The sequence below is a fragment of the Haliaeetus albicilla genome, chromosome 4, assembly GCF_947461875.1.
Source record: "Haliaeetus albicilla chromosome 4, bHalAlb1.1, whole genome shotgun sequence".
NCBI classification, from domain to species: domain Eukaryota; kingdom Metazoa; phylum Chordata; class Aves; order Accipitriformes; family Accipitridae; genus Haliaeetus; species Haliaeetus albicilla.
In genome coordinates, this window is record NC_091486.1 from 22,361,741 (window position 1) to 22,386,780 (window position 25,040).

Here is a 25,040-nt window from a genome sequence, read left to right on the forward strand (position 1 = left end):
TGGATTTGTAAAACACTGTCCATATCATTGAGGAGTTTGGTAATGATATCTGAACCAATTGATATGAACTTCTTTGACTGCAATACAAAGATTGATTTGCTAGTATTCCTGGTGTCAGTTCTCACACATTTAGCCATCTACTAGTGCCCCTCTGATTTTGGTAACTATGTATCTACTGGTCTTGAGCAACCAGAAGAAGAGAAGGAACTGCAGGGAAATAAGCACTTCCAAATTAATTATTTTTGCCAATCACTGAATTTAATTTAAAAAAAAAAAATTACTGAAGCACAGAATAGAAAAATAGAGAAGCATCTTTCCTCTCAGCAGCCAGAAAACATTTCTGATTTTTTTTTTTTTTTCCATAGAAATAATATCTCTAGGTGCACTTTTCATAGATCCTGAACTCTGGCTTGCTTCTGCTTCCATGAACCCGAGCAGAATACTTACTAACTTCAGAGCTGCCAAAGCACACTTTGCAAAATCCTACCAAAAAAATAATTTTATTGTTAAACAAAAAAAATTAAGTTAGCATAAAAATGATCAATCTTTGAACTGTAAATAATCCTTCAGGAGATCTATATTATATCATCCCTCTCAAACCACTAAAGAGTTCTGACTTCCAAAAGCAATCCTTGGACTGGTATCAAAATTGGCTTGTTGATTGAACTATGCATATATGAAAGCAAAATTAGAACAAAAAGGATTTTGTGAAAACCAGCATTAGAGAAAACATTTTTCACATCCATTTAACACAAACTTGTCACAAGAGCGTAATTGCAAACAAAAATGTAATTTACCTATAACTACATCATGGCCATCAACCAGGCCTGCAGAGAACAGCTCCTGAGAAACGCCATCTGCTGTGTCTGTCCAAAAGGTGAAATGAATAAGTATGAGAGCCCACAAAAACAACAAGAAGTATCAGTCATCCAATGCAATTTAACAAAAATATATTTTAGTTCCAGAACACCCATGGAGGCAGGCTTGAATTCAAAATTATCTTTAATTAGGAGGAAAAAAGATAATTATCTTATCGGCCTCTGCACAGCAAATCACATGAGCTGATGATTTGATTCATTGCAAACCCCCTACAGACCTTTCCTGGCCACTAGCATTTCTCCTCTATTATCTAGCTACATACTCCTACAGTTTACAAGTTCAGTATCTTCACAACCAAGAAAATAAACTATGTTTTGGTGTGGTTTTCACTGTTTTCTTTATCCTCTCCATTGTTCTGCATATCTAGACAGCGATATGCTATATAGGCTTTCTTGTTTGTTACCAGTGGGGCAAAGGAGTTACATGAACAGTCATTATTTTGAGCTTTAGGCTTAAAATAGCTTTTAAGTACTGTGACCCAGGAAATTAAGAGCTTTGGATCGATCTTCCATCAATTGGTGTACCCGAGTGTGTTAATTCTTAAGTTCATGTAACTAGTACTTGCTCCTGGATAAAGACTTTAGAAGGCTTAGAGGTAAGTAGGAAGAAACAGCAGGAACAAGCCCAAATTCCAGCTAAGTCTCAACTGTACTATCGCCTCAACACCAAATATCTGCATGGAGCACATGCTTTGAGACAGTTACACAAAATTGCATCATTTCCTCAAGAAACACGCACAGGTGAAAAACAATATAGCTGAGCTAGCTGCAATTTCTGGAGAGCTCTGGAGATGAGAATCATAGCTGCCTTCTGGCTGCCTCAGTGATTGACTATGAGGAACAGTCCTGGTATGTCGTATCCTCTATTTTTTGACCAAGTAAGAATTCTGAAAGGGCTTATGTAACTGCTTAGAGTAATTCTTTCAACAAGTGAGTAAACCAGGATGCTCTGTGCCCAGTTAAGTAAGAGATCTCTTTCATTATTACCCACTGCCAAAATCAATGAGAAATGGAGGTACACAACAGAGACTATATCCATGCACAGAACTACTGCACATGAAAGATAGTACGATTTATAGGAAGAGAGACACCTCTTCCAATCTGGATTCATTTTTAGCAGAAGCTCTTTGAAGGCTATTCTAAATACAGTAAATACTGACTTCTAAGAAATATGAAATGCGTTCACAGTTCAAAGGGTTGCTATTTAACAAGGATAATACCTTCTTAGTCAACATATGAGCCTCCTGTGTATTTTATCCCAGTAATACTTGGTTTTCTTCAAACGAAAGTAAACTTTAAAAGTTCTTACAACTCTTAGCACTGGAAAGCCAATACAGTTCTACAAGCATGCAGTAGAGTTTAGAGTTTCAATGCCAGAATTTCTTTTCTGGTGATAATACCAAATCTAGAGATGGAACTCAACTTTCAGCTGAAGACAGCACTAGAAAAATGGTGTGTCCTTCATACTTGTTAACAGAACTTCTTTTATTACAAAGGGGAAAGAAACTCAAATATTACCACCATCACCACTTATGCTTTTATGGCTACTATATTCCATTTCCTACAATGTTTTCCAAATGTGAAAAAGGAAATTCTAAAGCTGTGAATATTACTATGCAAGATCTTATATACCACATAGATCATTTCAATAAGACATGAAATTGATAAAGTATACTGTGGATCAAGTCTTCTAGTATATACTATATATTATGCAACCTTGCCACTAGAATTTACACATATCTGCTATTCTTGTTCAAGTGAAGTTCAATATAAAGCTCTGCACAGTAGGAAACATTCCAGAGAGGTAGTTTGTATTAACCATAAGCAGTAATCAATTTCTGAAATCTCTTATTGCTCAAAAAGGTAATAATTCAATTGAAGGAGCCTTACCTCTGCCTGGAGTAAATTCAAACCGTATGTCATTAAGTTCTTTCCTGGAGTTCCTGAAAAACATTCAGCGTATACATTAAAATGTAATGAACAACAGAACTATACCCAAAGAATACCTATGGCATTGACAACCGCATTTTTGTAGCATGAATTTCCTCAACTTGAAAGAGACTGCTCTCCCAAAGCACCCAGACTGGAGACACTCCACCGCATTTTCATGTCAGTATTTTGGGAAAAACTAGCAGAAAGATATGCTTAAGCTGAAAAATGCCTTCAGTAACCTAAAGGATAAAATAAGGTCCTCTGATAAATATTTTCATCTTCAAAAGACACTCTGCCGTACTGGCTCTCCTAGTTCAACACAGCCTGAATCGTATGCATTACCTCTTCTCCTCCAAGAGTAACAAAATATTCACTTGGACTTAAAGCTCCCTATTTGAGATCACATGTATACAGATGCTTGTTTAAGAGACAAAGTATCTAGCAAAGGTTAAATGCTGAAAAGCAGTGTTTGATGCACTGTGTTTATAAAGCTGTTTTGAAATGAGTAACTTTCACTGACCACCATTGTCTCAGCAGTGAGGTTCTATCTACACATAAAATAAGCAGCAGAGTGTGAAAGCCAAAGGTTTTCTGCCTTCCCATTTGCAATAAACAGTGCTTTAATCAGTTTGGTGGATGAAACAGTCATAAGGGACTTAATACCTATGTTAAAGAATTCCTTTACAGTCTTATACTATGCTCCAAACCTCCATTCCTTGCATGTTTCCAGCTTCAGTTTTAGTTAATAATTTCTACCATCAATAAAACATCAGCCTCTTTGCAAAATAGATGTCCATCTCATTTTTGGAAATGGCAAGCTGACCGAGCATAGGGATGAACTTAATTGCTGTAGCACACTCTTTTTCCAATGAATAGCTCAATCCACTTGAAAAAGCTAATAGCAACAAAATGTGTTTTGCAGTCCATTATTCTTCTCCTCAGCAAGGAAACTATGCAAGCTCATATAGGCAGGCATACTCAGCTGTGACTTATAGCTGTTATCACTTGCTAAATACTTACACAGATATTACAGAATCAAAAAACCAGCAACATGCAGGAATACAAAAACCAAAATGATTGGCAACACAGACAAAAGCAAGATAGCAAATCCTGAAAAATAAGTATGCCACATGCAGTGTTTAAAATGAAAAGTACTCATTTACTGAATATACTGAATACTTCAAAGCTGAAGGAGTTTCAGGTTCCCAAAATTCTACTCTAAATGAAGAACTATGGGAGTTTAAGATCACCAATACAAAGCTGCAGATAATGCAGCTAGCCAGGTACAGTTATGAGGCTGATTTACTTCTGTTGTAGAAATCTGCTGCCATTATATGGAATATTGCACTGTCAATTTTTATTAAACAGAGAATTGGTATGAATCTCAGTTCTTTCTTTTTCTCTCCCCTCCTAGAAAATCCTGGATGGCTTTCTGTTTAAAAAAAAAAAAAATAAAAAAAAAATCAACACATGATCCATCTCTGGGCTCCCTTTTGACAATCCACTTCCCTTTGCTGAAATCTATTATATCCAATGAACTTGTTAAAACTGTTGCTTTCCAACAACGGGAACTTGCACAGAAATTTAGCATTCTTCTTAAATAAGATACTTTTTGACTGAATGTGGGATGCAGCTCAGACTTGGATACTCATTTCCAGCACACACTTTTGAAGAAGCAAATCAAGGGAATAAAAACCTTCTCTCACACCTTTGCAGAGGTAAACCAGAAAGTTTTGCTTCTTATTAGCAGCTATAGCAAATTGCTCCAGCCTGCATATCTTTTCCCACATAGAGTCAAACACTAAAACCAGCTGAGAAGTAATTTTGAAGGTTTTGCACTCTTACAGTTATCTATCTAGAAACTAATACATTAGGCTCTCAGGTTTCATCTTCCCACAGACCTCCCATAAGTAGAGCATCCACCATATAAAAAGGCACTAAGTAATTATGAACTCTCATGAAAATTACCAGCTTTCCAACAGACTGATACAGCTATGTGAAAGACCAGCTGCTCCCAATACAGACTCTTTCCTCAAGCAGGATGCAAATGGAGCGTATTCTAGTTTGTCTCCAAATTGCAGAATGACCCAAATGGAAAGTTAAGGAGTCAAATCTGTCTATTTAAGTGAAGGTGAAAATTCAAGGAAGGGTGATATGTATTCAGTGATCCAACTTTGCTCTCTGGACTTGTTACACTCTGAACTATTTAGAGCTTAGGATGCTGCTGCTTTCTTCTTAATGGTACACTACTATTCAGGAAAGCAAAACAAAGGAAGTTTGGCAAGATTAATTTGCTAGAAGCCTGTAAGTGCTTTTGCTTACGGTTCCATTACCTTCCAGACATTTATTGATTTCCATAAATTATTTATTCCATTATATATTCCACCAAACAGAAGATGCACTCGAGTTCTCCCCTAAAAGCTGCTCATGCTCTTCTCCAGTCTTCAGACACTTCTCTGGTTCTAGTTAGTGTCACTGTTACTGCAAATTAGTTTGATAGTTCCCTTGATACACTTTGGTGACAACTGTTTGGATTTGTTGATTTATTTGTAGGCAGAGTTTCCAAGCAGCGTTTCATTTGTTCCATTGGAGTTCTCTTTTTACTTACATCCATTACACTCTTATCATGCAGCAGCACACACAGACTTTATTTCTGCTAAATAGAAATAGGATTTGAAGAAAGGCACTTAGTATCTTTGTGATTAATAATTTTATCTTCTTCATCATTTCTTAATGGTCCCTAGTTTCTCTAATGCATTTGTGAAAAAGTTATTTCTATTTTAAAATGCAAACACAGACCTTTTTGCCATCTCTTATAATACCTCTTACTTGCTTCTTGCTCTGTGCCATTACAGACTAATATACCTTGATTATCATGGATAAAAACAGCCTATATCTTTTAAAAAGTAGTAAATTTTAAATACTTTTGTGCATTCTAGCACACTGCAGTTTATTAATTTCCTGCAGGTTGCTTTTCATTATGCAGTCACCTCCAGCAGGAGGAATTCCACAGAACTGCTTTAAATAAGGGTGACACCAAAGCACACCATGCTAATGCATTTTGGCAGCCATCTTTCTTGCAAAGTAATTGCAGAATTTTAAACTTTACACTTTATGAAGGCATATTTTGCAAATCTTCATTATTATTTTCTTTTCATCAGGACCACTTGATGTGTACACTCAGATTGCTAGGTCTGATTTTCTAGGGAATAATGCTTCCTCAAAGAACCAGAAAAAGCACATTGGCCAACTTCATCACTTAGTCCCCCACCTATAAACTTAGACCAGCCTGTCATTACAATATGAAACAAAGATGCTCTGTTTTGAAGGAAATGATTTGCAGAACAATGCTGATATGTACAAAAATCAGGATTAGAGAATAAACAAATTATGCAGCTGTTCAGATTGACATGGTTCTACTGAAAAAATCCTAAGACATGAAAGAGATTTCAGGCATTCGCATTTAAAGACAGAGCCTTTCCAATAATTACCTAATGATAGCGTAATTCCTGCCAGAGTCAATTAGCTGTGTTCCACACACTTGACAAAAGATCTACATTGTTGAATTAGAATAGGAAATTATGTTTATGTAATGACGCAACCGTAAATTGGAGACATTAAATGTCATTACTTCTTTTGTCCTTAAACACAGAATGTCTATCATGTAAGTGAGACTCAAGAAAATTAGATATCTTAGAATGAAACTTAAAGTCTAAGTCATGCTGGGATAGCTTGATTATGTATCAAAGCAGCAGATTTTAATTCTTTTTTTACTACTACTTCCCCCCCCCCCGCCTCCCCCAGATTTATCCACCATTTCTTATGCAGAGTTATCCAAAACATCAATTTCTATTTCCCACAAGCTTCAGCTCCATATAGCCCTTAGGGAGAGTCTGTATTCCTGGATGAGATGCATCTTACCATAGCTAAGTAACTGTATATACTTCCTTCCCAAAACAATAAAAAAATTCTCAAATAAGGTAAGCCAAAAGAAGGGTGTGTGCACGTGTATAAGAACACACAGGTTTTGTCTCTGCATCACTTGCTGAATTTTCAGACTTCAGGCAGTCAATCATCACACATGGTTTACAAAGACTGATATATGGAGCTGAATGTCCAAGAACACAGGTGATAACAGAATGGTAATCAACAAAGCTGACTTGTGAAACAGTATGGAGTACATATACATCACATGGAAACTGCATCATTTATGGCTTTTGATTAGTTACAGCAGAAGCAAGATTCCCTGATTTTTTTCATTCTCTTCTTTCAGATGGATTTAGAAACTATAAATCACAGGCACTTCCCCATCACCACCTGTTCCATCACTACATCACGCAGACAGCGAGCACTGTCTAGAGTACACTACAGGCACTGTAGATGTCCATGCTTTCAATCAACGGTCACTTACTTCTGCTGGCATTTCACAAACAAATCCCCTTCCATGAAACTTCATTTATTTTCTTAATCAAATACTACTTTTTAATTCAACTGTTTAATCATCCTTTCCCATCCCTCCAATGGAAAACCAATCCAAAATCTTAGTTCTCATCATCCCCATTCTTGTCCACCTGCATATCTAAAAGTACATTGCTCTACACCAACATTATCCATCTTGGATGCTAACCATCCTTTTCACGGGTATATAATTTTTCTGTATTATGGCTATCCAGTCTTAACAAGGCACAGAAATATTCTCTACTATTTCTATGAACTGACGAGTGGAAGCAGCGAAAGATAGTGCTCTCTTAGAGCAACGAGTATTCACTCTTATTAGCCTATTTCCTCACCACTGAACCTATTTTAACAGACTCCAACATACAGATGCTGCAGCTCTGGCCTGGGGCACATTCTATCTTCTCTCTCACTTATTTTCCCATATTTCTGCATGATTACAATTAAATATATGTATTTATATATAAGTGCATATATATATAGATGAAAGAAGAGTTATATATCTATATCCATCTCTCTCTCTCTATATATCTTATTTCTATCCTCTTTTTCCTGAGCTCTAGTTGAACATGGAGGACATTACCAGTCAAGGAGAAGTGAAAACATTTAAAACAAACAAACAAACAAACCACAATTAAAAAACAAAAGCTATATTTTAGGGTATGGTCAACAAAATACAAGCTCTGCCCAGGCAAGGGTCCTTGGTTTGCCCATGTGGGAAGTAGTTAAGAGGCCAGAGCGCCTGCACCATTTGTTGCCTGTAAAAGGGACGCTCCATGCACTTTCAGGGCCTGACCAGCATTGAGGAGGGCCATGGTCCAATTAGCCAGATCATAAGTAAGAAAGCATTCTCAGAAGAAAGTCAGAAGAACACTTATTTCTTCCACCCACTTTTCAGATCATGACTAGTTATAACTCAGCAACAGAACTGAACTACATGTTAAAAAAAAAAAAACCTGCATAAAGTGTGTGCTCCCTAAAATTGAAAACTTTGTCCATGGCTAGTTTTGTCAAACTCTAACAAGTCTGGCTAGTGGAAGAGACAAGAGCAGAATGCATATTCTCCTCTGGAACCAGAAGTAAATTAGTCTTCAACTACAACTGTAGAAACTTTATTACAAGTGGCACCCTTCACCAACCAGCCTTTCCTCTCCCCATACTCCTAACAAGTGCTATTCCCACCAGAACAGAATTTCCCCCCACCATCCGGGACTAGTGACACTGGCCAAGTCTAAGTCAGTGTGCTTTAACAAAAAACACACACTGAAAATAAACATCACACTTATCACACTTGTACAAAATTTAGGTCTCACAGATGCTCCTCCCCTCCAAAATCTGAACTGCATTGAAACTACCACAGAAGCAAACGAATTTAGAAAACAAGACAGCATAGCTTAAGAAGCAAGGGCAAGCAGTACAGTATTTGCACTGCCTCACTGCAGTTGCTGGTGTAATTAAAAACACAAAAGCATTTAAATGACTTGCTCATTTAGACTGCAGAGAAAGAAGATCACATCAAAATAGAGTGGACTAATCAGAGTGATAGGTACATTGTACATCCTAGAGCTGTACTCATCCAGTTTTCATTCTACATCTCTGGGGCAAGATCTTTCTGTGTAGAATGCAAGAAATACAATTGAGGGAAAAACACAGAAGACTAGGGTTTGTAGGTTTATTTAAAGAAATTTTGCTTACATTTTTTTCCTTGCTATTCAAATGTTGGAGAGACAAATGTTATTTGGCCACACCAAATGTTATTGAAATTCAAATGGTCATCTTCCTTCTCACAATAACTTGTCACCCATTTCTCACTTTCACATGCTTAGGGCAAGTTAAACATGGTACCCTTTGTAACCTAGCTTTTATAGCATTAGTTTATTCCACAAGTCTTGTATTTTTCAGTCAGTGCCCTGTATTACACATGGAGAAAACTGGTCACAGTAGCAATGAAAGAGATGGAGACAGCACCACTCCATGAAAATAACTATGAGTTTACTTTCTCAGTGGGCAATAACTTATTAAGGAAAAAAAAAAATAAATTTCAACAGCAGAATTTACTTTGTGGCAAGCTATAGAGCTTGATTCAAGAAAAATCCTGATTAAGTGTACCCCTTTTTAAGTATTCTTTATTAAATACCTGTACTGAAGATATGTAGTACCTGCTTCTAATCTCAGTTTTGATTAATTACAACTTTGTTTCAACTGTATTTATAGAACACAGTTAATAGACACAAAACAGTGAAATGCAAACTGGCACTTTACTCTTACCATTGCAAAGAGGATGTGGGAATAGAATCTTTGAAAGAGAATGTATCCATTGGCCCCAAATTCAAGGTTTGGCCTGGCATCCAAGTATTCTATCCCTTTTACTTTCCTTGCCTTGCAATTTTCTTACGTTTGAGCTGTGGGAATTTATCCATTCAGCTAGGGCAGAGAAAGCAAGAACACTCTCCTACCCCTACAAAAATCACAACCCCTGCCCTTTTCTTTTTCTTCTGAAGCCATGGTACCCTGCACACACAGCAGAACCAAAGCTGTAATAAGAGGAAGTCTGTTTATTAAGGTAATTTTGTGAATCAGAACTTTAAAGCTCCTGTGGGATCACATAAACACAACAGAAGAGAGCATTTACTGTAAAAAAGCATTAGCCTCCTGAAGATTCACCACACATTTATGTAAATCCCTTTCTCTCTAACACTTCCATGCTCAGTTGTCATTTACTAATCAATATCCAGGCTCATCCATTACACATTACTGTACTATCAAGAGCAGATCATGTCTGTTCAGCATTGTGGAGAGAAATGGTTCTTCTCAACTTATTTTTAATGACTTCAGGTCAATACTAGATTAAATAGAAGGGCATTTCCGTTAATTTTTGGTAGGAGCAAAATAGATGTTTGAAGTCTGCCCTGCTTCCAGATTGCCACCAAGTAGAATGGGAGTAAAATCTCTCTGTATTAGTAAAATGTAGTCCTGAAATATACAGTTCATTAAAACTTTACCATTTACTTCAGTGGTTCTGCAAAAACTCCATGAATTTACAACTTATCCCCCTCCATATACATTACTGGAAAAAGGAAATATGTTTAGCATATGATGCTTCAAGATCAAGTTATAAGACTCAAAAATTAAGTATACAAAACACTGCCACTACCATTTAATCTTCACGTGTTCTTCGGTAAAGAGCAGATCCCTGAAATGATGCAACACGCTTGTTAATCACTATACTTCAAGAAGATGCAACAATACTAATGGCAAAATGCAGCCAAATGATGCCTTCACGTCTGAAAACAGCTGATGTCACAATGAAACATTGTCATTTGGCCGTTAAGCTGTTGGAATGAGAAAGCAGTTACCTCTTAAAGATTTACCATCTGTATGCCATCTACCATACAGAAAAGGCAAGTGTATATTACAAAAAGCCGCCACCAAGCGAACTGTTTTGGTCACAATTACATCAGCTAAGAACACTGTCCACAGCTCCAGGGTAGTCGACAGCTCCTCCAGCAAGAAAGGACTTTACAACAGTTGTATCCACAGACCAGTCTCAAGTTGCTTAAGACTTAAAAGGTCAAGTTGCTTAAGACTTAAAAGGAATTAGAGTGCTTTCAATCTAAAAAAAATGGACAGGATATGATAGCAAAACTAAGAAAATGTTGTGCAATAAAAGAAACACAAGAAAACTAGCTGAAACACACAAGTACCACCAGGCAAGTCTGCAAAACTGTGTTTATCATTTTAGAAGTGACATACAAACATTAAGTCCTTCCTCTCCTCATTCCTTGACATGGAAGTGTTAGAACTAGAGATATTTTAGATGCATCTATACCTAAACATGCTTTTAAATATGGTCTTCTCTCTTTCTGCAGCTGCTGATGCCAGAAGCTAAATTAAAATAACGTTATAAGCCCTTCAATTTTTTTCCTTTTTATATTCATTCCAGCTAAGTCAAACAGCAAACTCTGGAACAAACAATATTTTTTTTACCTCAATTCTCAGTGACCCATCTCTCCACATAGGCAGTGAAAAGCAGTATTCACTTGCATCATCTTTTTTGAGGCTCACACTTCCAACATGCTCTCATATATCAGCACACAGAAACAACTTAGGCAAAGAGCTATCAGTTTTGTTGCTGCAGAGAGGGCAATATTAATCATAAGTTTTTTCCGTAAAATTACTCCTGAATTAGCACAGAAGTTTTTTAAAATGCAGTGGTAAAGATTTAACTTGTGAAAAGCATCAATATTTTTAACAAGTACTTGAAATACAATGAAGGGCAGCACACAGTTCTACTGAGAATTTATTAATGTGGTAAAATCTCAATGCTTGGTCAAAACCAGAAGTGATCTAAAACTGACTTGTTCCTAGAAAGAACTTGAGTTAAGTACAGATTACATCAATAATGTTAAAAAACAATCACCCTGAAGTATTCAAGTAGGAGCATTTCAATAACAGAGAGGACAACTGCCATGCACATACTTTGATCGCTTTGTTAAAGATTACAGCACATTGTGGTTATAGCTGCCTTTCTTGGATTTGCCAACAGTTTAACTTACCCCCTCCAAGTATATCTCTGAAAGATCTCTGTATTTCTTGATACCAAACATTGTTGATCAGTGCACACTTTAAGGAAGTCAAACCTGTATTAGCTGCATGACTGAAGTGATACACCATCTGCCTGACTGATAAGAGATACCAGAGCAACTAACAGATTAAACACACAAAAGCTTACTTTGTATGCTTCTGCATGCCTGGTGCACAAGAAGAGAGATTATAACCTGTTAGTCCAGTGACAAATTCTCCAAGTACAGCGTTGTAAAATGGCCACAATGCTTGAAGCAAAATTTCAGTTCTTTAAATCAAGAAAGTGTGAAAGGCAGATCATTGCCAGGAGGCTAGGGGTACTTCAGAATAGAGCTCTAGAAAAACGATTTCATTTATGAAATCAAGACAAAAGACTTGCAGCAAGTGCTACAGGATTATGGTGTTGGTTTTTTTTTAATGTAATTTTTTTTTTTAAGTCCCCAGTGCACAAAACAGGCTTTGAGGGAAGACTCAGAGAAACCTTCTGCCTTATCCAAACCAAAGAATGTTTTAAATACGTTGAATCAACAACTCCCTGGATGGGTGCATCCTTTCAATGCCACTGGCTCAGAGTTTTTTACTCCTGATGGTCTATCAGTACATTACCATCACAGTCGAAGGAGACTTGTAGGTAAACCAGAAAGACATCTGAGCCACCATAAAATTATTTCAATCTGCATATCATCCATCTAAAATTCATGGATCCCAACTAGCTTATCAAGAAGAGTGGGAAGCATGGCAAAAAGTCTAAGCTTTGTTTTAAAATATTCAAAGGTTTCATCTAGTTTTCCTGTCACGGGCCAAACTTTCTCAAAAGTAGCTTTACAATAAACAGACTTCACCAGCAAAGCCTGCTCAGACGTTAAGTTCTTGTCCCACCTCTGTCCCAATGCACTTCTTGTGGCCATTCCCTGGCCCCACTACAGCAGCAATGACAATTGCTTTGCAGAGCAAAACAGGATCAATGAAATGAGTTCAGTTAAAATTTTGCCTTCTCCTCAAAAATATCAGAAGTCACAAACCAGCCAACCAAAATCTGACTGCTTTATAGTGACCCAATAGAGTCCCAGAAACACCCCTACCAGCGCAGTGGAAAGACAGAGAACCACAATACTAAGTGGGAACAAGCAGCCAAAACAGACAAAATTCTTTAGAATTGTTTCAACCCCACCAAATGTACTACATCACCACATTCACAGGCAACTCTAGAGCAGATGGATGAACGTGAAACAGTGTGGCCTCTCAAGGTAAATGTGATGTCTTTAAAACTATTAGAAAAATAACTAATTAGAATTAAATTTTGAATTATCAAAATGTAAGCAATATTACAGTTGACCATAAACATACATACCATTAATAATACAAATAAACTTCTAACACTGAGGTTAATTCAAGCTTTAAACTATTTCCTTTAACATAAAGGAGGTTGGGGCTGGTGTTCGGGTTTCTTTGTTGGTTTTTGTTCCCCTTCTTCTTTTATTTCTTTTGTAAATAATACAAGAAAAATTCAGAAAGGAATAAAAAAGCTCTAATGATTTTAAAATTACAGTATCAGCAACATCCCCAAATGCAATTGCCTGCATAGTTTATACCCACAGCTGTGCAGGTTAAATGCCTAATTCCTTGTCATCTAAGTATTTAGACATGCAAATCTTCTTGATAACCTAAATTTAATTAGCAGAAATAATATATTGACTCCTTGGTTCAATAATTATCAATTTTACATACAAAAGTTGTTTTGATATACAAATATACCAGTTATCTATTAAATAAGTGATGGTATAGCAATTGCACACTGGATTATTTAGGTCATAATTAAAATAAATTTTTAAATGTTTAATTTATTTTCAATAAAAATACAGAAAGGCATAAAAACATCCTTAAGTAGTGAATAAGAAATACATAATTACCATTTTTAAAGAGTAAGCTTTGAAGGAAATAATAGAGGTACAAACGGAAAGCAGGATTAAAATCAATAGTTTAATCAAGGGTTCCTGCTTACTGATTTCAGTCATGATTTAATCATGATTAAACGGGTTATTTAAACAAAGTCTCCATGCTGTGAAAATAAAATTCAGTTCAGTAAGCATGCCCCCACACCTCCCCAATTGCCAGGGCAAAACCTTAGAGGTGATGGCAAAATAAAATATAGGACAGTGCTCAGTACTGTAATCACAGGTACATTTATTTCAGGAATTCTACAAATGGTTTAGTTTATGATGTTTGTTACTGGATCAATTCCCAGCCTATCGAGAAGCCTGTTACTTTCCAGTTGTAAGTCTACCACACAGCTGGGAGTTTGTTTGTGGATTTTGTCATTAACTACACTGGAGAACAGAAGCCATTCTAAATAGCAAAAATGATGAGAAATAACTGCCCTGGGTGAAGGATACACATCAGCCCCACTTTTTACAAAAGAGACTGGAATGCTACAAGTTTTTTAAGATATTAAAAATAACTAGGAAAAAAACAGAAAGAAAGAGAATTGAGAATTCTGGGTTATGGTACTCAGCCAATTATCAAACTCGTTGCACCTCTAGCCAGAACAGATTTATTTGGGGGTTTGCTTGTTTATAGGTTGTTTTTTTTTTCTCCTAAAATCTAAGCCTCAAACTTTAACACATAAAAGTAGTTCTACTGGATACCTCCAGCCAAGTATGTTTTTTCTGTAACTTTATATGTAATGAATTTTGTAAGAAAGAGGTCAAAAAACTCAGGCCTACGTGAAAACTGGAAGATTAGCACTTGAGCTTCAGCTCAGACTAGTGAGTGATATCTCATCATCTATGTTCTGACACGCAGAGGAAATCACATTTCACTTAAGTCCTAACAACTCTTCTGCTGTAGTGCAGCATAGGCAGCTGCCTCCTACTAGCTACCACTTGGACCTGTCATTCTGAATTGTATCTATCTGTCTGTCCAGCTCCCCAGAAGATATATTCCTCAGAAAGGATCAAATGACACAGAGTTTCAAAGTGTGATAAACCAGCTATATTAGCTGAAGAAATGTTTTTGTAAGACATGCACAAATGTTTATCTGTAAATAACGCTATCAGAGTGCCATTACATACAATTCTGCCTTAGCATTCTCTCTACACACTATTTTAAATAAGATGCGCAATAATGTAACGGAAGTATACCATTTGCCAGTGCATCAAGTAAAAATTTTCCATTCGCCCCTTTTGTTCTTCCACAGGCTTAATTAATCTAGTGCGCAGGAACTGTATTGAATTAGGTCCTGGGACATTCCAAATTACCGTCAGTATATTATCTTCCTGTCATAGGAGCTAATTTAACCATCTTAGATTGCTTCAGATAATTTGCAATTCTTAACTATTAACCATTAACAAGCCTCCTAATTTAACTTGAAATGTCTCTGTTATTAATCTAAATAGTCAAACCCTCTGACAGTGACCTTCCTAAATCTGTAACTGTAACAACTTGGTGGTTAGACTGGAAATTTCAAATCACCGGCCATAATTCTCCCCACCCCCTTTCCCCAGTGGCATGAACAGTCCTGTCGGAGGACTAAATCCCAGACAATTGCCTTAAACCTCTCTTTGCAGAGTTCCTGCCAGGGTCTGCTGCCAAGACACACAGTGTGCACAGCCTCACTGGAGAAAATTTGGATTACAGATTTCATTCCCCCCCACTCTAAAATTCCTCCTCTTCTGTGAGGCTGAGGATACAGAAGCATCAGCATTTCAACCTAGCGATTGCTCAGTCTGGGTCATAGTTCCACGCCATGGCAACAGATCAAGCAACAGCTGGGAACCAGTATTTTCAGTTCGTTGCAAAATTCAAGCACAGTCTCTCAATTAAACTTGAGCTTTAAAATACTAATGGTCTGTATTAAGTATTTAATACTTGAGCCTGTCTTTCAAAAGCTTTGCATGGAATTACCTAAAACACACTGGTGTTAATTTCACTTCTGCAGCAACATACTCCAAGACACAACAGTGCAAAAGCTAGAAAATAAATTGAAAATTGCAGTCTCCAACTGAAGAAGCAACTCTGACAGTTGACAATATTTTTACAAGTTAGTCCCACTGAGAAAACTACTAAAAGAAAAAGGTATTAAATATAAGTTAAGGACGAAAAATCAGATACTCAAGTTGGAAACCATCCAAACTAACAGAGTTAAATACCAGCACTTGTATAAAGAGTGCCATGGGATTCTTTAAAGGTTATTTCAGAAAGTGAATTGTGCTTCTCATCCACAACAAGGCATTTGCACTCAACAGAGGCTGGTGTTAATTTGGCATTCCCTGCTCAACTACAGAATGAGTCCAACCCCGCTCTGCTTGGGAAAAAATAACAGAACCTGACCATCCAGTAAAAGAATTACTGAAATGTATTGATTCTTCTACCAGAACTCCTCCTTTGGAAAGGTAATTTTTAATTTTTATGGGTACTATTAACCTTTTTTGGAACATACTACTAGGAAAAAAATGCAAAACTATCACCTAAAACTTGATGGATTTTGGTGTAGCATAGCCTCATCGTAAAAGAGGAAAGAAAAAAACAGGCCAGAGAAGCACTTACTGGTTTGTTTGTTTTGGGGTGTTTTTTTTTGGGGGGGGGGGGGTGGGTTGGTGGTGGTTCTCTCACTCCTGTTGAAGGTTGCTCATCTCCCAGCTTTGCCCTGTCCTACCTCTCCAGGCACTACTCTTCAAACCTTTTGGCCCACTGTCGCGGTTTCAGCCCAGCCAGTAACAAAGGACCACACAGCCACTCACTCACTCCTCCCGCCCCCCTCCAGTGGGATAGGGAGGAGAATCGGAGGAGAGAAAAGGAAAAAAAAAAAAAAAACCAAAAACGAAAAACAGAACCTCTTGGGTTGAGATAAGGGCAGTTTACTGGGACAACAACAGCAAAAAAAGAGAAGTTACAACAACAACAGTACTAATGAAAGAGTATACAAAAGGAGTGATGCACAGTGCCACTGCTCACCACCCGGAACCCGACACTCCCCCACTTCCCCCACAAGTCAAGAGAACTCCCCCCAGCCCGCTCCCCATTTATATACTGAGCATGATGGCACATGGTATGGAATAGCTCCTTGGCTAGTTCAGGTCAGCTGCCCCGGCTATGCCCCCCCACCTCCCAGGTTCCTGTAAAAATTAACTCTATCCCAGCTGAACCCAGGACACCCACACTCCCAAGCCTCACATTAAGTTGTTTCAGCCCATCAGGCTCTAAATGTCTGCATCAACTTCCATGACAAACTCTGCAACCAAGGTAGTTCCCCAGCCAAAGACTCAGCAGTACTGCAAGTGCCATCAGGGTTTTCTCTCCACCGTCCCTTCTTGCCTGAGGGCCCTGGGGAAATGCCTTCTTCCCTCAGGTCCTAGCTCAGCAGCCTCCATCACACAGGTGGGGCTCCTTTCCATCTGAGATGCTCACCTTTTGCTGTCCCCTTACCCCCTGGCCTATCTCTGGGGAAGCAAAAGAAAGCAATGAAGAGATGAGACCTTCCTGAGCCTTGTCTTGACATGTTTACTTCCCTTTCCCTCTCATTCTCTCCATCAGTCAAGTCATTCCTCTTGTATTTTGCCGGTATTTACATTTTTACCCACATCAGTACTGAACTTATTTTTTTAAACAGTAATTGTCAGCATCTAAAACCAGTGTGCTCTGAACTCATCAAGCTACTGCAGTTTATATAATTTGATTGCCTCAAGTGAATTATTTTAAAAGAAAAAGCTTCCAGCATTTTGGATGATATACTGAGCTTTGAGCCTTCAAGTCTGGCATCTAATGTTCACAATGTTTATCTGAGTATCAAGCCATACTTTAAAAGCTATATAATAGTAGTAGATGAAGCATCACAGGAAATTGTTTCTATACTCATACTGTAGCTAACTTGCTCCATAATAATATGGTTCACAACTTGTGGTTCGTCTTAACAAATCCCATAAAAATCCTCTGATGTGCTCAAGTCTCTATCAGCTATATGACTTAATGATCAATTCACCAAAAGACATCAACAGAATAGTTTAAAATCTGCAGTGGAGGTGGATAAATGCAGAAATCCCTGTGAGGATATTAGCTGTTTACTACCTCACAATCCCAAGGGAATGCTGCGTGACACAAAGCAAGTCATCTACACTGCTTTTATTCACTACAAATGCCAAAACTAGTAGTATTTTTACTTTCAGATGCTCAAAAAACGTTTACTCAGTAAGTTAATTACAACAAAACAAAGCAGTTAGGTGCCAGAGCATCTTTCTCCATATACAGCTGCCCTAAATGTAAACTCATTCAACCTGCAACAATCCCAGCGTAAGGACAGCTGCATACCACTGGAATGCAGAAGGTGGCTTCCTCTGTAACCCAGGACTGACTGACTGAGAGCCTCCAGGTTTACGTCCCATGATACAGGAAATTTATTTTTCAGACTTTTATGAAGGAACCCCATACAACTGCCCTTCTGCTAACAAAACAGAAAGAGCAGTTGAATTACTGCAAAACCGATTACAGCAATAGTTCAAGCACTAACACTTTAATATTCTGAACAGTACCGTCTTCCCAAAACAGCATCTCTGTAGCTTGTCACTTACATTATCTGGCGTGGTACAATACTTCACTGGAATGCCAATCTCAAACCTACTCTGGCCTTTGTTTAGCAGAGTGGTGAGGTCCAAGTATTGAGACTCTTTGGGGGTAGGGAGGAAGACTCCTAATCCTATGCCCATAAAGCAGCACTATATTGTTACCACAGTCACTATTTCCCCAGAGCTGGCTTTTCTGAATTTGCTCACTGCAACTAGACCTAGACCCACAAATGCAGAACCCAGGACTCCTCTACTCTCAGGTGCAACCACTCACTGCCAAGGCCAGGGCCACTATTAATGTGCCTACAGTACAGTAAGGTCAAAGATTAAAAGCTTTTAACAGAATATACTGACAGATACTTGACACTGACAGGTAAATAAGCTGAGATAAGCCCTACAGGTAATCCAATATTGGAAGAAACATAAGTATTTTGTTAAAAGTTAACAAATAATCATCAGCTCCTTTCCTCAAATAAGGTTTCTGTTAATTTACTGAAGAACAAGACGTTCAAATATTATTTGTGACTAGTATTCAGCAAACTGCACAGCGCTGCCATGCTCACAGCAGCCTCAGCTGTTCCCTTCCTGGGGTCAACAGTGAAGAGGAAGCACAACTATTCAAATACCACCAGAGGTACCTTGCTAAACACAACATATATAGCAGCCAGTCAGTGGCTAGTCTGAATTTCTGTGAATGTTCCATAAACAAAATAACTCTTGCCTTTAAAGTAGCAAATATAAAGAAATACTCAAGTACTAACTGTGAATCTACACCACTAGGCAGAGGTATAGGGAGCCTGTAGCCCTCATTCTCACATAGGCACTTTGCAAAGTCCCAATTAAAGGAGAAGAGTGCTGCTTGGTATACCCTGTGCTCCTGTATTCCCACGAACCATACACACACATTGATTATGTGCTAGCTCTGACTCTACTCACGTGCTCAGGTTTCCATCAGAAGGAAACACAGACACACAGTGCAAAGATGCATAACTGAACCCACCTCCTACTTCTAAGGCAGGACACAGCCAGAGCTCAGGCGGGGCCAGGAATTTGCAGCGCAAAGCATTCTTTCACTGAAAGTAGGTCATCTTTAATTAACAAAATTCACTCTGCAAAATTATGCATCAGATTATTTTTTTTTCCCCCAAATGTACCAACAGTGCTCCCAGGCCCCAGGGTATATCTGTTGTTCAAGGCTATTTTGTTTTGTTTAAATGAAACTTTCTGGTCCCTAAAATTGAAATTCTTGTTTCTTCCTTCTCTACCAATAACGATCTAAACCTTCATAACTGTAACACATTAATCTAGTTATTACAGACTTGCTTTTAGGGAGGGGAGGGGGAAGGAATTTTTTCACCCATTAATTAAAAGCATCCTTAACAAGAACAAAAGGTCATCATGCAAATAAGAGTTTGGAAACTCAAGTCTCCTAGATCAATCTTCATTCACTTCTGGCTTAAGAGCTGCAGAAAACTGAAAACATAATCCCTGACATTTCACTGTACTTGCAGGACTAAAATGTTTGCCCTGTGGATATGCCATCACTGCAAGTAACTGGGTAGAAGCTAATCATTCTACAGGTTTCATCATAATTTTAAAAATACCCGAAGCACCTCACTAGTACATCTACATAGTATAAATTGGTCTGTTTTGTAAATTGTTTCATCTACCTGTCTGTCAGTAGAGAGACAAAAAAGAATATTGATAGCATAACTGGGCAGTTATGTAAATTGGACAACTAAACCAATTCCAAATAATCTCTAAGTCTTTTCTCTCCCCACAATAAAATTTATTACTCCTTCCTTCCGTAAACAACCTTTGGCAGCCATGCAATTTTTTGCAGCTGTCACTAGAAAAGTAGTCAAAGGGAAGACAATAGATTTCGGAATTTGGCATTCATCCTGTGTAGATTTTTTCTTCTGATTATTAACAGGTTTTGATATTACTGTTTTAAAGCTACTTGTTATGCATAAATCTGCTATTTGTTTCTAACATACTGATTGAAATTTTGTAAATATTTCTCTATTTGACTTTTTACCTTTTTGTTAGCATAAAAAAACCGTAACATTTAACTTTTCCCCATAGCAATAACTAAGAGTTTACAACCTCTCATAGATATCTTGTCAATACAAACTGGACGTAAATAAGTTTTAAAATGAGTGGCAATAAGTTTAACTAAGTTAACGATTTAAGGAAAATGACCATAAATACATAAAAAGCTATCAAAGCTTCTTATGAAAAAACGCTTTTATCCAAGAACTAGACCACATAATTAAACCATTCAAATCTTAGTTACAAACTGATTCTAATTAAAGGTAATCTGACTCATTTTAACTATGTATAAATTTAAAGTCAGACAACAAATTTGTATCCATTTTCTAAAATATCTGTCACTTCTCCACAGCGGCTGATCCAACTTGCGAGTAAAAAACGTTTTGAGTAGGCAACTTGTAATACAGCTATGGTTTATTTCTGTCAGAGGCTGACTGCTGAAGTGTGAAAGAAACTCATTAAAAATCTCTCACTGTGATCCTGCATTGCAAGGAAAAAAAGAAAGAAAATACTTAATGAAGGGTACACTTAGCCTGAAGCCACATTCATATTCTGCTTTTCATTTTACACTATTTCAGTAAGCAATTAAAAGACAGCAATTAGTCACAGAAACACTATTCATACTGGTCATACTGGGAGATTAAAGAGGTTAACACTTATTTTATGTTAATATTATGAAAGTAATGAGGGAGATCAAGAATAATACAGCCAACTAAAAAGGAATGCTAAAATAAATAGAAGAATCTCTTACCTTAATCTTAAGACAAGATTCACTGCACATGGAACTTCACTATATTCGTCACTAACAGCAGGCTGAGACTATTAAAGAAAAAAATCAAAAAGTCTTATAAAGGATGCCAAAGGAAAAAAAAAATCCTGAAATACTTGCCATGCTAACAGTTTGAAGACGGCACAGAATATTTTACACATCCTCTAACTCTCAAAAACCTTTTAAACACTTTCAGTAACACAGTCTAAAATATAGCTGATACCAGTAAAACTGCTATATTTCAATTACAGAGATACAAATGATAAGGCCTGTATTAAAGCACTGAGCGTAAGAGCTTTTAATCTCATTGCATCAAAGCTCCAATAACCTATTAAATAATATGTACAGAGTGAGAATACCAAGTTACTACTCATTATTTTTGTGTAACAGTTTTGGTTGTTACGGAAGTCTTGCATCTACCCATCTGCAAAGAACTAGTAACATATCAAAGCAGGCATCACAGCTCAGAGAATGTCTTTCACAGAGGAAAATCAGGAATACAGATATCTTTCACACTATCACTCCTCCCTCACACCATGATACCCTCCCCAGCCCTCAACTAACATCTATATGAAGTCTCAAGCAAAAAAGTGTATCCTACAGAGTACCTCAGGGTCCTCTACCCTACTATGATTTCATACCCAACTTGGCATATTGTCACCACTCACAGAAGCCTATTCAAAGGTTACAGTCAAGTCCTCCCAAAATAACGACTTGTATCACAAATCTCATTTGATTGTTTTCCAACAGTTTCCCACCTTAAAGCTACTTTAAAAAAAAAAAAAGTGTTACACAAGATCTGTATTTTATTATCTGTGTATTTTAAACAAAAGTGAATGAATATTTGAAAAATTATTTAATCACTAAAAGGGGAGTTGATTTTTTTCTACCTCAATTAAGTTCCTTCCATTCATGTAAACTACTGCTATTATTTCTGCATCTTCAACAGACCTGTTATTTCAGTGTATAGGAATGTGCAGCCCAAAGACCAACAGGTGCACACCAACAGTGACAAGCTGCACTAGTCTCTGTTCCAAGTCATCTTCTGGAGCATTTAGGAAAACAAAATCAACAAAAGATTTCAAGCAGAGGCTTTTTTCTCCTTCAAACTAAACAACTGATAATAAAAGAGTTACCTGTATAAACTGAATCACAAACTGCAGAACTCTTAATTTCTAAGACATAAAAAGACTGTCTGGTGAAAGTCCTTTTTTTATTTTCGTACTCAGCTTATATAAAACACCTCAGATGCTGAAGCATTATGTAAACTAGCTCTGCAATGGAAAGACTGGGGTCATCACAGGAGCTAACAGGACCAAACCTGGCAGGAAGCTGTTAGTCTTTCAGAAGATTTCTATGGCACCAATGAAAAATCAGAGAATCTAAAATTGCAGGTGAAGTAGCAAGGGTCACCCACCCAAGGAACATTTTTAAGAGCATTTTGGCTGTAAGCCAGTAATCCTATTTAGCAATTATTTATAGCAGCAATGCTTCCCACACTCAGCACAGAGCCATGAAACTCAATATGGTATTTTATTCCTCTGAATTAATCTACTATGCCACAGTACTGAACTATTTTACTGTATATGGGATGAAGCATTTTAATTATAAGCTACATGTCATGATACAAATCCTAAGAAAGAAAAATTATTTGGAGATCTTCTGGCTACTCTGAAACAGCCATCATGACTATGACAAAAAGACAGCAATTAGTGTGATCCAGTTATGAATATTCATTAAAAACAGCCAAATTACCTATCTTAACCAATTCTCCTAGGCATGAACATAACATGACTTTAAATTTCCTATCCATTTTATCCACTGTGTGCTCAAGTTAATTGTTACAGGCCCAGCTGCATACAGCTCTCTCCTCATAAGTACTTGCCACACAAGTCTGCAGAAAACTCTCCCATCTCAATTCACATTTTTAACAACAGAAATGAAAAAGAAATCCCTTCACTCAAACACTTGGAAGAAAAAAAAAAGTTGATAAAGACATTTTTACCTCTATGTTCTCCTCCTCTTTTACTCTTCGTGACTGGAAAACAAATGCAGTGAGATATGAGCTATACAGCTTTATGCATTAAAGATCCAGAAATACTAACAATTAACATTAAGACAGAATATCTTGCAGAGCGTAAATGTCTTGGCACAAAAGTTACCTTTTCCTGAGAAACAGCAGCTTTGCCTTCCTCGCTCTTCTCATCCATTTCATCATCACTCCATTCCCAGTCCCCATCTTCTGTTTTATGGAGGTGACCACTGGAACCTGGTACTCGTCTGACCTACCAAAATGTTAAGTGTTCACCATTACACAAACATCTTCAGTCTTTATCCGAGTTCTGGTTAATCAGTAATTCTTCATTATTTTTATTCTATATGCTTTCATTAGTTTGCTGGAGGAGTCACTGGCATACTGGAATAATATCTGACCTCAGGGGTAATCCTTGAGCCAGTGGGAACAGCTAAGCTATGCAAAATTCATATAGGGAAACGGGGTTTGGATATATTTTACAACTGCTTAGGAACAAGCTCAAGTATATGACAACTGCTTACTATGAATAAACCCTTGAAATGAAAGGATGTTATTCAAGGAAGAAGTTACAGACAAGGTTGTTCTTGGGACACAAGTCTTAAAAACTTTAATTGTTCTGCTATAAAGCTTTAAAATGTGTAAAGGCATTAAGGATACTTTAAAAGTAAAGTTAACCTTGTTTATAAAAAAAAAAAGAAAGCTGTATGCAGACTGAGAAGGTAGGCAGGCATGCACCACTCCTGTAGATCAAACAGTCTAACAAGGCTTAATAGGAGTATCCAGCAGCTAAATCTGAAAGTCAAATACTCTTCTGATGCCATCTTGCTCTTTTTCAGAGCCTGACAACACGATTGTTTTCCCCTGGATCATGTTTAGCCTATTTGAGCAAAACAAAAGAACATCCAACAATTTTTCCCGCACCTTAGTATGCATTTATGAGACCCATGAGATGGCTGGAAGCACAGCACAATAAGTAGCAGCCCCACTGGTGTTTGGATTAGAATCAGTTTCTCTAATTATTTCGCATTACTGAACACACAGTTCCCACTGCACAACTTCAAATGTTCATACAGGTAAGCTCCCCAGCACTATAAATTTCTAAAGCTTAAAGCATATCCTTTTGAATTATAAAAAAAGGAAAAAAGTTATTCAGGAAAACAGCCTATACATTGGTAAAAGAACAAAAGGAACAAAGCATTAAGTGTCCACAGCACACAAAAGGGGGAAATAACTTGGCAGAAAAGCAGTTTCAGGCCAAGAACAACTGCTGAAGAAGACATCTAATAAAAATAACTTTAAAAAAAAAAAAGTGAACTAGATGGTGTTAGCTCAAAATTGTGTATCCTGTTTGCCAGTATCCACAGTAACATACAACAGCCTGGTTCAACTTTGGTTTCACAGATTCCTGTCTGGTGTTTTGATGTCTTGTACTGAAGTATACTGAGCACTGATTAACTTGGTTCTACCATCCTGATGGTTGGTGGCGGTGATGGAAACCCTTTCTGCCAGCACACCTACCTCACAAAACAGGAAGAAGTAAAACAACAACAACAAAAATTAAAGAAATATAAAATCTGATTTCTGACTAGAAAAAATTTTTTTTTCAACACAATGAAACTTACTTAAAGTCTAAACTGATATTAACCTTGCTCTAAACTCCTCCAGTTGCTGCAAACCACAATGTGAGGAGAGATGCAGCATGTGACAGCTTCCAGCTGCTTCTAAATCCCATCAGGTAGTACTTCAGCAAAAGATGTGTGGCATGAAAACAGTATAGG

At 37.4% G+C, this 25,040-nt stretch overlaps 1 protein-coding gene across 3 annotated transcripts in view; it reads right to left on the reverse strand.

Annotated features, from left to right (window-relative positions):
* Positions 1-25,040, reverse strand: part of STK39 (serine/threonine kinase 39) — a 109,122-nt gene that overhangs the window by 20,626 nt on the left and 63,456 nt on the right. For all 3 annotated transcript variants that reach the window (XM_069781309.1, XM_069781308.1, XM_069781310.1), the window contains 5 exons: positions 23,390-23,512; positions 23,233-23,265; positions 21,210-21,277; positions 2,769-2,821; positions 798-866 (listed from right to left, as the gene is read on the reverse strand). In XM_069781309.1, coding sequence (XP_069637410.1) covers positions 798-866; positions 2,769-2,821; positions 21,210-21,277; positions 23,233-23,265; positions 23,390-23,512 — 346 coding nt within the window. The remainder of the gene's footprint in view (positions 1-797; positions 867-2,768; positions 2,822-21,209; positions 21,278-23,232; positions 23,266-23,389; positions 23,513-25,040) is intronic.